The 16,555-nt window shown below is 43.8% G+C and overlaps 2 protein-coding genes across 2 annotated transcripts; both read right to left on the bottom strand.

Moving 5' to 3' along the window:
* Positions 1–559: 559 nt before the first annotated feature.
* LOC310956929 (odorant receptor 131-2-like) lies at positions 560–1,477 on the bottom strand (the record flags this gene model as incomplete). The annotated part of the gene is made up of 1 exon (XM_083927306.1): positions 560–1,477. One exon carries the CDS (start codon positions 1,475–1,477, stop codon positions 560–562), a length of 918 nt encoding a protein of 305 aa, XP_083783432.1.
* Positions 1,478–13,482: 12,005 nt separating this feature from the next.
* On the bottom strand, positions 13,483–14,400 carry LOC310956928 (odorant receptor 131-2-like; the record flags this gene model as incomplete). The annotated part of the gene is made up of 1 exon (XM_083927305.1): positions 13,483–14,400. One exon carries the CDS (start codon positions 14,398–14,400, stop codon positions 13,483–13,485), a length of 918 nt encoding a protein of 305 aa, XP_083783431.1.
* Between the last annotated feature and the right edge of the window lie 2,155 nt (positions 14,401–16,555).

The following is a 16,555-nucleotide window of genomic DNA, read 5'->3' as shown; positions in this document are numbered from 1 at the left end:
AAAAAAGGAGTGTTAGAATAGAATATGTTTTTCATTTTAAAAGTACAACAAAATTAAGACTGGAGCTTCCAAAAAGAAGCTATAAATGCAATAAAGTCAAAAAAAATTAATGAAAAAGGTACAATAAAAAACAGCAATAAAGTGGCAGTCACAGCATATGTATACAAAATGAGAAGAATTGATTGAAATGCAGCTGCACTTTGTCTCTAATCAGGACATTGTCAGTCTATCCTTCATCCTTCACCACATAAATACATACATGACAGACATGGTTTCAGGCAGAAATTCTCAGGTTTAAAAGCTCTTTGAGATAATAATTGATCCATATTGTAGTCCATATGTTTAAATACTTAAATTTGCCACATCAATACAAAAACAGACAAAAATAATAATGATTTATACCACATTTTATAATTCTGATCTTAAACTGATCAGATACAATTGATCAAATACGTTGTCAGTGAATCACAAAGAAACAAACTTTCCTCCTGCAAATTTAAGGTGGCATTTCTACTCAACATGTACAAAGAACAAAGCATAAGAATAATTACATTTGATTTCAAGATTTAGGGAATACTGTCACCGTGGTCTTTAAGCCAAAGGTGAAATAGTATTTGAAGACATGTTTGAAGGTGTTATCTCTAAGACCATATATCAGTGGGCTCAAACACTTGGGAAAAATTATGAGACCAAAAAAGAGAATATGCTGAATATGATGGCCCATATCATGATTCATGTCCTCCAAGCTGCTGGAGTTGATGACACCAAACAGAGTGGAGATGAGACACAGGCAAAACTGAAACAGATGCAACAGCACCGTCTTATGGGCCTTACTGGCGTTAAGGACATTAGAATAGGCTGCAATCAAAGTAGCAATGTATGTGTAGATGATAATAATGCTTACAGATGCAAAATACACGATGATGAAGGCCATGTTTACAAATGAATATATTTTTAACTGGAAGATGTGTATGTGGCAGAGACGTGGCATAATTAAGCCTCTGTCCTCCAAACTGACAAATAGGACAATCTGGGTGAACGACTCTAAAGAGGCCACTGTCCACATAACAGCTATGGCCACGCCGGTTTTCCTGGTGGTTACAATATCGCCATGCCTCAGTGGAAAACAAATGGCAACATACCTTTCCAAAGACATCACAGCAAGGTTGAGGGGTGACAGTTTAACAGTGGTGACTGCAAGCATTGAGATAATAACACAAGTGTAGCTGATCATTTTGACCATGGTCACAGCAAATATGTACAGCAACATAATTATTATAAGATACAAAGAGTCAGTGAAAAGTAAATGACCAAACAGGATATAGCGGGGACACTCCAGTGGGAGAGGCTTTCTCAACAGAGAAAACAACATAACAATGTTTACATATAAAAAAAGAAGACATGGCAGCATACACAGCACAGCTTTGACAGGTGTCGGAAGAAGACTGTCTTGGGTTACTTCTGCTGAGTCATTCATGACCACAGTTTCATGCAGCACGGCACACAAACTGATTATAAGTCAACATTATAAACAATCCCGAATCTTGAAGCCTGTTCAAAATTGATTCCGTCAGATAATATCGTAAAAAGGCACGTTGCCCTGGAAAAAAACCCACAATTTTTAGGGGTTAGACGGCAAAAAGAAATCGCAATATTCCAAAAATACGTGATAAACAGATTGAATGAAGTATATATGAGACACATTACTTACATGTTACTAGTTTGGTCCAAATTCATTTTACAACAAACAGGAGGAATGAATCAACCTCCAGCCCATCACGTTGTTTTTATAAGTAATCCTGACATCATCACCATCACAACCAGTCATAGCTCTGCTAGCATTGCTTATGGTTTCTTTGAAGGAGAGTTTGAGAAGTTAAACTTAAAATGTTCAGCGCCAATAGAGCAGTAAATATTTACTTTTCCACTTTATATATTAACATAGAAGGAATTATATTGCACCTACTTTATTATTATTTCACATAAAACAAAATGAATATAAATTCAATGGGGGAACATTTTTACCATTTGTAAGTGCTGACCACCTGCAGAGCTACTGCATGATTTGAAAAATAATTCAAACTGTGTCACCTTTTAGGTTTTATATTGTAAGGGATATTATTTTGAAATGGGTCCAAGCCTAAAAAAGGACTTCCGGGTCAGAAGGTTAGCTTCCTGTGAGTGATTAGAGAATTGGTCCTCATGGTTTTTGCGCCTATTGCAATCCACAATGTAAACACCACAGAGGCAATGTTGTAAGTTGATCATTTTGGTGTTTTATTACAATATAAATTAGAGATAAGCGTAAGAAGCCTTGTGAAGCTTTTGAGGCACCTTCCTGATTGTACTAAAAAAAGATTTGAAGCTTCAAAGCCTCAAAGACAGACCCTGCCCGTGACAACTTATGGTCAGTGGACCAGCTGTGGTCAGTAGCAGCATCCACGAAATTCCAAATTATTCACACAAATCATTGTCCACACATGAACGTGTTACAACATTTTAAACATTGGTTATATTATAAAACACCTACCTTTGTGGATGACACAAACTGTTCCAATACATGGGATCATCTTCTTCCATTTGCATTCTCCATCATTAAATTTCCCCCGCAATTCAAGGTCTCTCGCAACACTATGAAGCAGGGAGGGAACACCAAGCATTTTGCGTATCCTTATAACGAATGAAACAGCGGCAAAGATTCTAATCAGTCACCTCACTTCCGGTGTTTCATCGTGATGTATGAAGCCTCACACACTATCGGTCGCATGGTCACGGACATTTGATGCAAGGCTGACTCAGCTTTTCAAACCAGTCAGCTAAAACAGGGTTCGAAGCCTCAGTGTCAAACGTCCCATCTCTAATTTAAATGTTTTAATCCATATTTACATTAAAAAGCATTTGATCTGGTTGTAATTAAAAACGTTGTATTATTTACAGAGAATTAAACCATTTTCTATCCTGTCTTTTGTTACGGTTTTCACTCTGTCTGTGAGATGATGTAGTAGAACCACAGTAAAAAGCTTGATGAGCTTATTATTACTCAACTCATCATTTTAAGAAAGAGTTTAGCTAGTTGGATAGCCGAACTTGCTACACTGTAGTGAGGACAACATAGTGAAAAGACAAAGAATGGCTGGTGTTGTCCATGGTGGCAGAGGCAGCTAAAGCACATGCTACATTTGCAGACCAAGAAGCTAAAGCTAAATGAGAAAGAGCTGCTAAGGAGGCTAAGCTACAGAAAGAAAAGATTGAAAGAGAAGCAGAATACCTAAAGGAGAGAGCAATTGACATTGAATTGCAGCTGGAAAAGGCAAGAAGGGATGCTGAGATAGAAGCTCTTGCTAGCCGCTGTGAGGAAGCAGGGGGTCATCCCTTTGTTCCTGGGGTCCTATGTTCCTGGGGTCCTATGTTCCCTGGTTGCATAAACCTATGCCTTTGCTGATTTAAATCAACATTTTGTTAGGTTTTAGCGTGAAACATGCCCAAGGGGGGCACAGGCACAAGAGGACTTTCTGTGTCATTAAAACACTCCTTTAAAATCTCCTTAAAAAGACCAGAGTCTGTTGTTAAAAGTTAAATAATAGTTAAAATGTACATTTTCAACTTTTATTATTTCATGTTGACATAAGCAGCATTTTATTTTAGTTATTTTAAATAGATAAATACTAAGTTAAAATAAAAGATAAAGAATACAAAAAATAAGAGAAGAGATTGTGAGATAAAAAGGAATGGCCCCAGATGTTCGGATAAAGTGTTAGGGTTAAGGGTTACAGTTAGAGTCAGGGTTAGGGGGTAGCGTTTGGGTTTACATAGGCCTATTTGCCGTGGAATTAGGCACTATTTGTGGAAAAAATAACATATAAAGGAACATAAAAAGCGGGTGTCCTTAGTATTTCATCTCAAACTGCAGCTTGGAAAAATATACAAGTTCCACAAACAACTACAATGGAAAGTTTGGTTCGGCAAGGAAAAAGTGACCATAAGGTAAACTCAGAAGTGTGTCACACTGAATAAACAAGTCCGCAAAGCCTTTCCATCCCCATCCCCATTACACCTGGCACAGTTCTTAGCCCTGCATGACCTGGTAAGTTCAAGTTTATAACAATTTAATGATACGCCTGAAAACTATCGAGCTTTGCATTCATCATACATAAATGCCACCCAAGGGCTAGGCCTTTCAGCTACTGAGGAGCGAGACTTGATGACTAAATGGCTCGGTAGAGAATCCATTGACAAAATGAAATGTCTGCGATCAGTGCTCAATTTCCAAAGACTTTCGTGGAAGAACATATGAGGCGATGTGAACATTCACACTTGTTAATGGTAGTGCAGTGTGCTAAGGATAATGGCTACCTCCAAGATCTGTCTTACCTGGACACTGCACAAGGGATTGAACCCATAGTTGCAAAAATGCCCTATGGTCTTCAAAAAAAGTAGATATCTGCTGGTACAAAGCACAAAGATGAACATAAAGGTAAAGTTCCCTTCATTTGAGTCCTTCCAAGTTTTGTGCATTACAAGGCACGGAAAATGAGTGACCCTATTTCACCTCACATGACAGATATTGTCTCAACAAGCTCGAACATAAACAATCTGAAAAGCTTCAGCGACCCAAAGAAAAGCCACAAAAGCTGTCCAATACATGGCAAGCCATACCCTCTCAGGCAATGCAAAAGCCTTCAGAGCCAAAGACCTAGATGAAACAAAAACCTTTCTCAAGCAAAAGTATTCTGATTTAAGTGTTGTGGCTTAACTACCCACCTAGCAAAAGACTGTCCAACCATAGTTAAGTGTACATTACATTACATTTCATCAAATAAAGTACAAGCTCGAATTAAGTAAGTGCTAGCTCAATTAAGCCAAACTACATAGTGCTACATATAAGTGCAGGATGTAAGTGCTATTTGCTTTTGTTTTTTTTTGTTTTTTTTCTCAAATAAATGTTCTTAGCCAAGGTGCAGTTAAAAGAGGTGGGTTTTAGCCTGCTATGGAAGATGTGTAGACTTTCTGCTGTCAGTATGTTAATTAGGAGTTTGTTCCACTATTTGGGATCCAGGACAGGAAACAGTCTTGACTGAGATGAGTGACTAGCTTTCTCTTACAGTGACGAGGCAGCAAGATGATTTGCTGGTGCAGGCCTGATGCAATATCAGCATGGTACACGAGTACTAGTGTCTTGAAGCTGTTGCGAGCAGCTACAGGAAGCAAGTGAAGGGAGTGATGGAGCAGTGTAGTGAGAGAAAACTTAGGTAGGTTGAAAACCAGTCGAGCTGCTGCATTTTGGATGAACTGCAGAGGTCGGATGGCATGGGCAGGCTGACCAGCCAGGAGTTGCAGTAGTCAAGGCATGAGATGACAAGAGCCTGGACCAGAACCTGTGCCGACTTCTGGGTTAGAAAGGGACGTATCCTCCTGATGTTGTGCACAACTGGGTTGTTGAAGTAATGTTGGCGGTAAGGGAAAGTTGGTCATCAAGTGTCCCCCCCACATTCCTTACAGTATGGGTGGGGGCTACCACAGAGTTTTCAAGGGTGATAGTAAGGTTTTAGGTGGGAAAGTTCTTCCCAGGAAGGATAAGCAACTCAGTCTTGTCTAGGTTGAATTTCACCTTTTTAAGGGAAATCAGTCAGACAAGCAGAGATTTGTGCTGCTACATGCGGTCAAAAGAGAGAGTAAGTTGGGTGTCATCTGGGTAGCTGGCATAGGAAAAGCTATGTGAGGAAATGACAGAACCAAGAGAATTGGTGTACAGAGAAAATAGGAGGGGACACAGCACAGAACCTTGTGGGACCCCAGTAGTACATGGAGCCATGAAGTGGAGTTACAGTGATGATGGAGGTAGAGCAGTTTCTGGTAAATATGAGATCAAGGTGATTACCAGTTTTGTGATTAGGAGGGGAGGGAATTAGTGAGAAAAAGAGAAAAGTAAAAAAAGTATATCAGATGACTTCTCTGACTGGTTAATGAAGCCGCAAAGAAAGACAAGGCTATTTTCTATGATGTTCAAAAGGAGGACATCTAGTTTCTCAAAGATTTCTCCCAGAGGACCTGGCGGACGGTTGAGATTGACAATGTTTAATTTGTACCGGATGACTTACAGTCACAGCATGAAATTCAAATGACAGTGAAATAAAATTTGGCAATGGGTAAAGATTAAACTCTATTTGGGGGTTGATGAGCAGACCTTTCCCACCACCTCTGCCAGTGGGTCTGGGTGTGTGGGACAAAGAGTAAGCAGAGAGGACAACAGCAGCGGGGATGTGTTGGATGGTGTAATTCAAGTCTCAGTGAGAGCTAGAAGGTCAAGGCAATGCTCGGTAGCAAAGTCAGAGAAGAACTCAGTCTTGCGGGTAGCTGTCTGGCAGTTTCACCACACCCCTGGGACAAGGTGTTGGGTGTATGTGTGGAGCAGTTGGGATATTTATGGGTGGATACATTACGGTATTGTTGTGGAAGAGTGCGAGGATTGTGGTATCTATGAGAAGCCACATGACCAGGAGTAGAAAAAATGCACATATCTGAAAAGAAAGGAACAATAGTAGGAAGATACTTCTTGCACAGAAGCCTACAGTCAGTACATTCAAGACAGCTGTGTTCACAATGGCCGTACCTCACTCCTTCATTCTTGCACCAGCTTCTTCAAATCAAATAACAATTTATTTGTGGTAAGGAGGAAACACCCATTTCTAGCAAGGTTACAGATGAGATGTTGGGACAAAGTGTTTCCAGACACACAGAAAATGATAACAGGTTGGCATCCTCAATTAAAGACAAGATTTTCTTTAAAGTTTATGGACAAGCTCCTTATAGGCCCCAACCTCAACGACGTACTTCTTGGATTATGATGTGACAAAAAAGTAATTGACTTCAGAAAGAAGGTTCATGTTTTTGACATCAGCCCATAGCAATTTACAGGCTTAGAAAAGACATTTATTACCAATATTTACATTACATTGGACCATTTTGTATCTTGCCTTTTGTTTCAGTTTTCACTCGGTCTGTGAGATGATGTAGAAGAGCTTAAGGTTATTGATATAACCCCGGTTCTCTGATTAGCATGAGTGAGTGTTTCACTATGGGGAACGCCTCCTGTGTGACCTCATCAGAAGCACAATAACACTACGCCAGCCCCCTATTGGCTGGCACTGATGACGCCTATGTCAGGGAGAGCAGGGACCCTCCCCCTATATAACAGGCTTAGCAGACAGACATAGCGAGACTCGTCATTCAAAACAAGCTCACCTCTTCCTCGCTACTCTAGCAAGGAGGGTGCTCTTGTTAGACACTCACTCATGCTAATAAGAGAACCGGGGTTATATCCATGACATTAAGTTCTCTTTCATAGCATTCGTTTTTTGTCTCACTATGGGAAAATACAGACTCCAGAATTGCCAGACATGCCTGTAAAGAAGACAAGTGTCCCCAGTGGGTGTTACTTGGTAGGATCTATGCTCTAAGAAGAGCCTGCACTCAGGACCATATGTGCTAGAGTTGGTACTGTGACATCCAACTTATAGAACCTTGCAAATGTGTGGGGCAAGGCCCAGCACGCTGCTGCACACACCTCTTGAATGGGAACTCCCTTAAAAAGAGCCCAAGAGGTCGCTAGACCCCTGTTGGAATGTGCACATAAGCCAGCTGGGGGCTGGAGACCCTTGCTAGTGTAAGCAAGGGCAATAGCCCCAACAATCCAGTGAGAAAGACGCTGTTTGGATACAGGCTTCCCAACATGTGGCTTCGCCCAGGACACAAATTACTGGTTGCCCTGTCTAAAACTCTGGGTCCTGTCAATGTAGTTTGCAGTGCACGAACTGGACACAGGTTATGCAAAGGCCGATGCTCCTCAGAGGAGAAAGGCAGGGGATAGAAATCAGCTAATTCTATTGGGGAGCACAGGCCCAAAACCTTTGGGATAAAGGCTGGGTTAGGCTGCATACTGACCCCAGTATTCCCAGGTGAAAAACCTATACATGCCTCATGCACAGAAAGGGCATGAATTTCGCCTATACGCTTGGCCGAGGCCAAAGCAAGCAATAATGCTGTCTTCAGGGACAACATTTTCAATTCCACTAGCTCCATAGGTTCAAAAGGGGGACAGAAGAGCGCCAAGCACTGTGGGAAGATCCCACGATGGAGCCTGTGGCCCAAACGTAGGCAGTTTACGGCGCACTCCCTTCATGAATTGACACACTAAAGGGTGTTGACCCACTGTCTTTCTGTCAAAACCGATACGGCAGGCTGTAATGGCTGCCAGGTACACCTTGACAGTAGAGAAAGCCTTACCCTTCTCAATAAGGTCCTGTAAGAATGACAGAATCACGGCCACAGGACACTGAAAAGGAATAGGTTGTGATTTCAGACACCAGCTCTCAAACATACGCCACTTATGCTCATACAATGTCCTAGTTGTTGAGGCTCTGGCACACTGAATAGTGTCAATAACATTAGAAGGAAGCCCTGCTGTATTCAGGTTGAACCACTCACGAGCCAGGCCCATAGAGCTAGCCGCTCTGGGTGGGGATGGAATATCTCCCCCCACGCCTGAGATAACAGGTCCCTGCGCAGCGGCCATGGTGGACCGGACAGGAGCTGAAAGATCTCTGCCAGCCAGTGCATCCCTGGCCAACGTGCCCCCCCCCCCCCCCTCACTCTGGCGTGGGAGAAATGAGAGCCACTGGGGGAAAAGCATACAGGAGGGTTCTCGGCCACTCCTGTGACAGTGCATCCACCCTCAGGGGGGGCCCCTGATCGCGTAGAGAGAAGAACAGGGGGCACTGCGCATTCTCTGCCGACGCGTAAACGTCCACTGTTGCCTGCCCACACTGTGACCAGATCTGCTTCACCACGTCGGGGTGAAGTCTCCAGTCTGCATAAAGTCGATCGCCCCTGGATAACAGATCCGCCCCCCAATTCAGAACGCCTTGTGTGAGGCTCCCACCTTCCATTGACTGTTCTGCCCTAGTGGGTGGCACCCCAGCCTGTCAGAGAAGCATAGGTGGTGATCACTTTTCTGGCTAGGATGGGTCCTATAGTAACCCCCTGAGTCAGAAAACCCGGACTCCTTCACTGGTGCAGCGCTAGTGGGCAGTCTGGGGAAACCCTTACCAGACGGCGGCCATCGCGGTTTGGGTCCAGACCTAGAGAGGCTACCCAGCGCTGAAGACCCCTCATATATAGGCGCCCCAGTGTTATGGCCACCACAGAGGAGGCCATCATGCCCAGCAGCCTCTGACATTGTTTGAGGGTAACCATGTTGCCCCTTTAAAACAGTGACAGAGTTGTCTGCACAATATCCACTCTCTCCCGAGATATAACCGCCTTGGCCCGGACAGAGTCCAGGTTGAGCCCTATGAAGGTGATGCGTTGCCTGGGCGTCATCATGCTCTTTTCTGCATTTATCCGAAAACCCAGGCCTGCCAGGTGCCGTATAACAGCCTCTGTATGGCACGCCACCTCCCAGCGGGAGAGAGCTGCCACTAGCCAATCGTCTAAGTAAGTTGCCACTCGGATGCCCCCCTCCCTGAGTGGGGCTACTGCTGCCTCGTTGCATTTTACAAACACCCTTGGGCTCAGTGACAGACCGAATGGCACAACCATAAACTCGTAGGCTATCCCCTGAAAAGCAAAACGCAGATATTTCCTGTGTGGGGGATGTATGGGAATGTGGAAATAGGCATCCCTCAGGTCGATTGACGTAAACCCGTCGCCTGCATGCACGAAATGCAGCAGAGAAGCGTGTGTCAACATCCTGAATTTGTTTTCCTTAGGTAACGGTTCAGGGCACGGAGGTCCAGAATGGCTCTCATCCCCCTCCCCCCTTTCTTTGGGACTTGGAAATTGAGCTTCGTTGGGGGGGGACCACTCTGATAGCTCTTTTCTCTGTCAGACTGAAAATTTCTTCCATTAGAATTTTGGCAGAATCGCCTCGAGCATGAGAGTAGTTTTTTTTCCTGAATTGTGGTGGAGCGATATTGAACTGAAGCCTGTAGCCCTTCTCTATCGTTCTCAACACCAATCGCGACTGAGTGCAGGCAGCCCAGCTCTCCCTGTGTAAAGACAGAGGGCTGACCGGCCACTCAGTGAAACCTGGTGTGTTGACGCCCTCGTGCGGCTGCGGCACCAACGCTCTGACGCCTCCAACTGTGGCGTGGAGGTGCATGGACCGTCTGCGTTGTCACGGCCGTGGGGAGGTCGGGCCCCACGAGCTGTGTTATGCTAGACAAGTTCGACTTGTTTGTTAAAATATATTTTTTGTATATTGACTGGGCTCACTCTCCTCCTCCCGAGAGGCCATCAGGTCGGCCACTTCTTCTTCCTGCCAGCCTCGGTTGCTGGAGGAGGTGGTGGTGCCGTTTGAGGTCTGGCCTGAGGAGACTGCTTCCTGGACCACAGGTTCTTGGGAACCTGCCTGCCTGCGCTTTAGGTACTTTGGGGATCCTGAAAGCGGGGGCTGGGTGAGAGGCAGCCTGCACGTACGTCTGGCACGGCGACGGAGGGGACAGGGACCCTCCTTGGCAGGCAAAGCTTCAGCGCCTCATCCTCCCTTTTTTTGTCCTCACATCTCTTCTGCATGCAGGTGACGGCTGCACCGAAGAGACCTTGAGGGACGATCAGAGTGTCGAGAAGTTCCTCCTTCTCCTTGGTCGTCAGGTTCGTGATCCCGAGCCAGCGTGCCCTCTCCTGGAGAACCATTAAGCCCATGGCTCTTCCCGTAGCTTGTATGGCCACTTTATGGAGACGCAAGTAGTGGTCCGTTATAACGCAGATTTCTTCCCACAAGGAGGTATCTGATTTCGCTGACAGAGATGTCGCCTTGTAGCACTTCTCAGTGAGGCTAGCTTGGAAGCGGTCCGTCTTGGCGGGGAGAGAGGGAGCCGAGGAGGACATGGAGGCTTTCGGGTGGAGGTGGGTCACTACCAGCAGCTCTATGGGTGGCATCTGGCGGACACCATGGGTCTCCATCCCCTCACAGTCCAGCAGAGAGCTGCCCCTGATCAGGTGTCTTTGCTGTATGGCCTCTCCTTCCAGGTAACAACTATCTCGTTGAGTATCTCCGGGAAAATAGTCAACACTTGCTTCCCTGACTTCTTTGCTTTAGGCAATTTCTTGCCGTCAAAGCGAGATTTTACAACCTCCGCTTGATGACGGGCCACGGATGCTGAGCCGGTTAGTGGCGCACTTGCACATGTCCTGCATGTCGAGGTCGATGGGAGACAACTGCGAAGGCTGGGCGCCCACCCCGGTGACGGAGGGCTTTGCAGCTCCGCGGCCGCTAGCAAGGAAGGTGGATCCCTCCTCCTCTTCATCGTCAACAGGAGCTCAGAGTTGGCTGACTCATCCCCGTCATCCTCTGCAACTCCTCCAAGGATTGTGCGAGCGGCAGCGTAGCCCACGCATCCCCCGTCTCTCTCCTGAGTCTGAAAATGGTGTCCAGCAGCTGGGGATCTGCGTCTGCCCAAAGCAGTTTACGTGGAAAAGCAGCGCAGTGGATACACTCATCGTTGGAGCTAAAGGCAGCCTGAGCTTAGGGTAAGCCCAGACATGCCGCACACATCGGGTGAGTGTCCCAGGCAGAAATTCTATTACCGCAGGGGCATAGTTTCAGGCTTTTCTCCGCTTCACCGGGGCTAATAGCAGTAGCCATGGCTAGCTAGCGTGCTATTACCGCTTGCCGGTTTATAGGTTTGTCTAGCGGCTTATGCAGCCACCAGGCGAGAGGGGAGGAAAATATTAGTATTTTTCTCTCTGCAAGATGAAGAGCAGAAAGTATTTCTACTTCTGGAGGTATGGCTACCTGTTGGGAAGGTATTCCTACCTGTTTGAGTAAGGTATTGCTACCTACTGGAAAAAGGGGTAATGCAACCTGTTGTATGGGAAAATATTGCTATTTTTCACGTCAGTAAATAACCGTACAGCTGGCAACGAGGCGCCCGTGACCCAAGTTGTCTGTGGACAGTTTAGCCTAGCAATCAATATACAGTCGTCTACAGGCTTCTATGAGAAGCGAGAAGAGGTTTTTGAATGACGACTCTCGCTATGTCAGCCTGTTATATAGGGGGAGGGTCCCTGCTCTCCCTGACATAGGCGTCATCAGTGCCAGCCACTAAGGGAGTTGGTGTAGTGTTATTGTGCTTCTGATGAGTTCACGCAGGAGGCGTTCCCCATAGTGAGACACAAAACGAATGCTATGAAAGAGAACCACAGGTTTGCAAGCATTGCACTGAATCACCCAATCATGTTTCACAAACAAATGTAACTTCTCAATACCTAGAAAAATGCAAATATTTAATAAAGGAAAAAGAAAAAAAGTCATTTTGAGTCTCAAGTCATGAATACCAAGTCAAAGTCAAGTCTTTTTTTTGAAACAGCATTTCAAGCAATAAAGTACTTACCATCTTCACCTTCAGCAGCCTGGTGAAGGTTCTGCTGGAAATGAATGGTAAACAGACTGTGATGAAAATGTGTTGATGAAAACATTATTGCAAAAACATTGTTCCCCCGTGGACTGTTAAAAAATAATCATTAATAAACTTCAGCCACTTATAGACTTGTGAGCTTTTTATTAAGATGTATTCATTGTCAGTTGTCAATGACACACAACTTTAAAACAAGTGAAGAGAACACATCTTTGTTTTATTTTTCATAGTGCTATCACTGACAAAACAAGACAGTCTATACATGGATCATACATTTTATGTCAGTGCTATATTTATATTGTGTTATACTTTGTTATACTGTTTAATGCAAAAACAAAAGATACTGTAGCCTGAAACAGTCACTGCTTTAAGTAAATCATACACTTTTGTCTCATTAAATGATTTGATCATCATTTTATTTACTTAAAACATGAATATATTTTGACAAAATTCACAACATTGAGGGGGAAACAGTCTTAATATGTAACACAACACTGTGTCATTATTTCTTGCAGTGCGATTATTAAACCTCTGTCAGCTTATATTATTATTGTGTACATGTGTAGGTGTCTTTTAATAACACAAACTTCACCAAAAAAGGAGTATCAGAATAGAATATATTTATTGTCATTGTACAAGTACAACAAAATTAAGATCGGCGCTTGTGTAAAGAAGCTATACAATCAATAAAGTAAAAAAAGGTAAAATAACATATGCAATAAACTGGCAGTAAAGGGACAATATTGAGGGTAAAACTAACTTGTATGCACAAATAACTTTTGTATACAAAATGACATAAAGTGATTGAAAAGAGGGGGTTTAACAGCTCTTTGAGATAATAATTGATCCATATTGTAGTTCATATGTGTAAATGTACTTGAAAATGCCACATTAGTGCAAAAACAGACAAACATTTTATAATTCTGATCTTTAACTGATCAGATACAATTGATCATATACGTTTTCAGTAAATCACAAAGAAACAAACTTCCCCCCTGCAAATTTAAGGTGGCATTTCCAATCAACATGTACAAAGAACAAAGCATAAGAATAATTACATTTGATTTCAAGATTTAGGGAATACTGTCCCCGTGGTCTTGAAGCCAAAGGTGAAATAGTATTTGAAGACTTGTCTGAAGGTGTTATCTCTAAGACCATATATCAGTGGGCTCAAACACTTAGGGAAAATGATGAGACCTAAAAAGAGAACATACTGAATATGAAGGCCCATAACATGATTCATGTCCTCCAAGCTGCTGGAGTTGATGACACCAAACAGAGTGGAGATGAGACACAGGCAAAACTGAAACAGATGCAACAGCACCGTCTTATGGGCCTTACTGGCGTTAAGGACATTAGAATAGGCTGCAATCAAAGTAGCAATGTATGTGTAGATGATAATAATGCTTACAGATGCAAAATACACGATGGTGAAGGCCATGTTTACAGATGAAAATATTTTTAACTGGAAGATGTGTATGTGGCAGAGACGTGGCATAATTAAGCCTCTGTCCTCCAAACTGACAAATAGGACAATCTGGGTGAACGACTCTAAAGAGGCCACTGTCCACATAACAGCTATGGCCACGCCGGTCTTCCTGGTGGTTACAATATCGCCATGCCTCAGTGGAAAACAAATGGCAACATACCTTTCCAAAGACATCACAGCAAGGTTGAGGGGTGACAGTTTAGTAGGGATGACTGCAAGCATTGTGATAATAACACAAATGTAGCTGATCATTTTGACCATGGTCACAGTTAATATGTACAGCAACATACTCACTAGAAGATGCAGAGTGTCACTGAGGAGTAAATGAACAAACAGGATATAGCGGGGACACTCCAGGAGGAGAGGCTTTCTCAACAGAGAAAACAACATAACAACGTTTACATATAAAAAAAGAAGACATGGCAGCATAGACAGCACAGCTTTGACAGGTTTCTGAAGCAGACTCTCTTGGGTTACTTCTGCTGAGTCATTCATGACCACAGTTTTATGCAGCACTGCACACAAAATGATTATTAGTCAACATTATAAACAATCCCGAATCTTGAAGCCTGTACAGAGTTTGATTCTGTCAAATAATATTGCATAAAAGTATGTCAACCTTTTAAAAAATACACAATTTTCAGGGGTTAGAAATACTAGAGAGCAAAGAGAAATTACAAAATGTAAAACTATAATCAAAAACATGTCTAATCTATTAAGTTAAAAAAACATGATAAACAGAATAAATAAAGAATATATGAGACACATTACTTACGTGTTAGTGGTTTGGTCCAAATTCATTTGACAACAACATTTTAGGAGACAAACCTGAGGAATGAATCAACCTCCAGCCCATCATGTCCTTTTTATAAGTAATCCTGACATCATCACCATGTCAACCAGTCATAGCTCTGCTATCACTGCTTATGGTTTCTTTGAAGGAGAGTTTGAGAAGTGAACTGCCACTAAGGTAGTAGATATTTACTTTCCCCCCTTATATACTAACAAAGCAAGCATAATATTGTACCTACTTTATTGTTATTTCACATAAAACAAAGTTCATATACAGTATTTTCAACGGGGGATATGGTCTTCAAGAAAAGTGGATATCTTCATGTTCGAAGCACAAAGATGAAAATAATGGTCAATTTCCCTTCATTTGAGTTCTTCAAGTTTTGTGCATTACGAGGAACAGAAAAGGAGTGAGCCTATTTCACTTAACATGACAGATATTGTCTCAACAAGTTCAACATAAACAATCTGAAAAGCCTCAGCGACCCAAACAAAAACTGTCCAATACATGGCTAGCCACACCCTCTCAGGGGATGTAAAAGCCTTCAGGGCCAAAAACCTAGATAAAAGAAAAACCCTTCTCAAGGCAAAAGTAATCTGCTATAAGTGTTTTGGTTTAACTACCCACTTAGCAGAGGACTGTCCAACTATAGTTAAGTGTACATTACTTTACATTCCATTAAACCCAGAAAAGCTAGGATTAAATAAGCGCTAGCTCAAATAAGCCAAACTACAGAGTTGAATATACGTAAGTGCAGGATGTGTTACGGCCTCACTTCTCTGCCAGTCTTTTTCCCTACTGCTTAACTGGCAGGTATGGAGAGCTTTGATTGTCTAACCACACTTCTTTAGGCATGGCCTCCAGAAGGCATACAAGGCCTGCCAGCTGGGAGCTCACTCTCTGACTGAGGTCTGCTGCACCACCACCACCAGTACCTGCCTCAGCATGCCTACACCATATTTCAACTCATCTGCACACTGCTAATACAACTGATATCATACACTTGCTTACTCTGGACCTATTAATAGTTAATTTGGTTAATTTTGGCTTAATAAATTACTTTTTGAAACATTGATGTCTGTGTGGCCTTTTGTTTATTTTTGATAAACATCTTTAGACTTGAACTCGGGGTAAGGACTCATTCCCTACCTGGAGTAAGCAATCCACCGGTTTCCTGCTGAGAGCCAGGGCCTCAGATTTAGAGGTGCTGATCCTCATCCCAGCCGTTTCACTTCCGGCTGCGAACAGATCCAGTGAGTGCTGAAGGTCACTGACCGACGATGCCATCAGGACCACATCATCGGCAAAAAGCAGAGACGAGATCCTCAGCCCACCGAACTGCAACCCCTCCCCACCACGACAACGCCTCGATATCCTGTCCATGAAAATCACGAACAGGATTGGCGACAAAGCGCACCCCTGCCGGAGGCCAACCCCCACCGGGAACGAATCCGACTTACTGCCGAGGATCCGGACACAGCTATCGCTTTGGGTGTAGAGAGATTGGATGGCCCACAGAAGTGACCCCCTCACCCCATACTCCAGCAGCACCTCCCACAGTATCTCCCGAGGGACCTGGTCATATGCCTTCTCCAGATCCACAGAGCACATGTAGACTGGATGGGCATACAGCCAGGACCCCTCCAGGAACGAAGTTGCGGGTACAAGTTTTCTCAGGAGATCGGCTGGAGTCTTCCTTAGAGATAGGGTGAGAAGTTCAGCCATCCGTGAGGAACTCGGAGTAGAGCTGCTGCTCCTTTGCGTTGAAAGGAGCCAGTTGAGGTGGTTCGGGCATCTAGTAAGGGAGGTGTTCCCTAGGGAGGTGTTCCAGGCACGCCCAGCTGGGAGGAGGCCTCG

The sequence above is a fragment of the Echiichthys vipera genome, assembly GCF_963691815.1.
Source record: "Echiichthys vipera genome assembly, chromosome: 14".
NCBI lineage: Eukaryota > Metazoa > Chordata > Actinopteri > Perciformes > Trachinidae > Echiichthys > Echiichthys vipera.
This window is presented reverse-complemented; position numbering and strand designations above follow the sequence as displayed.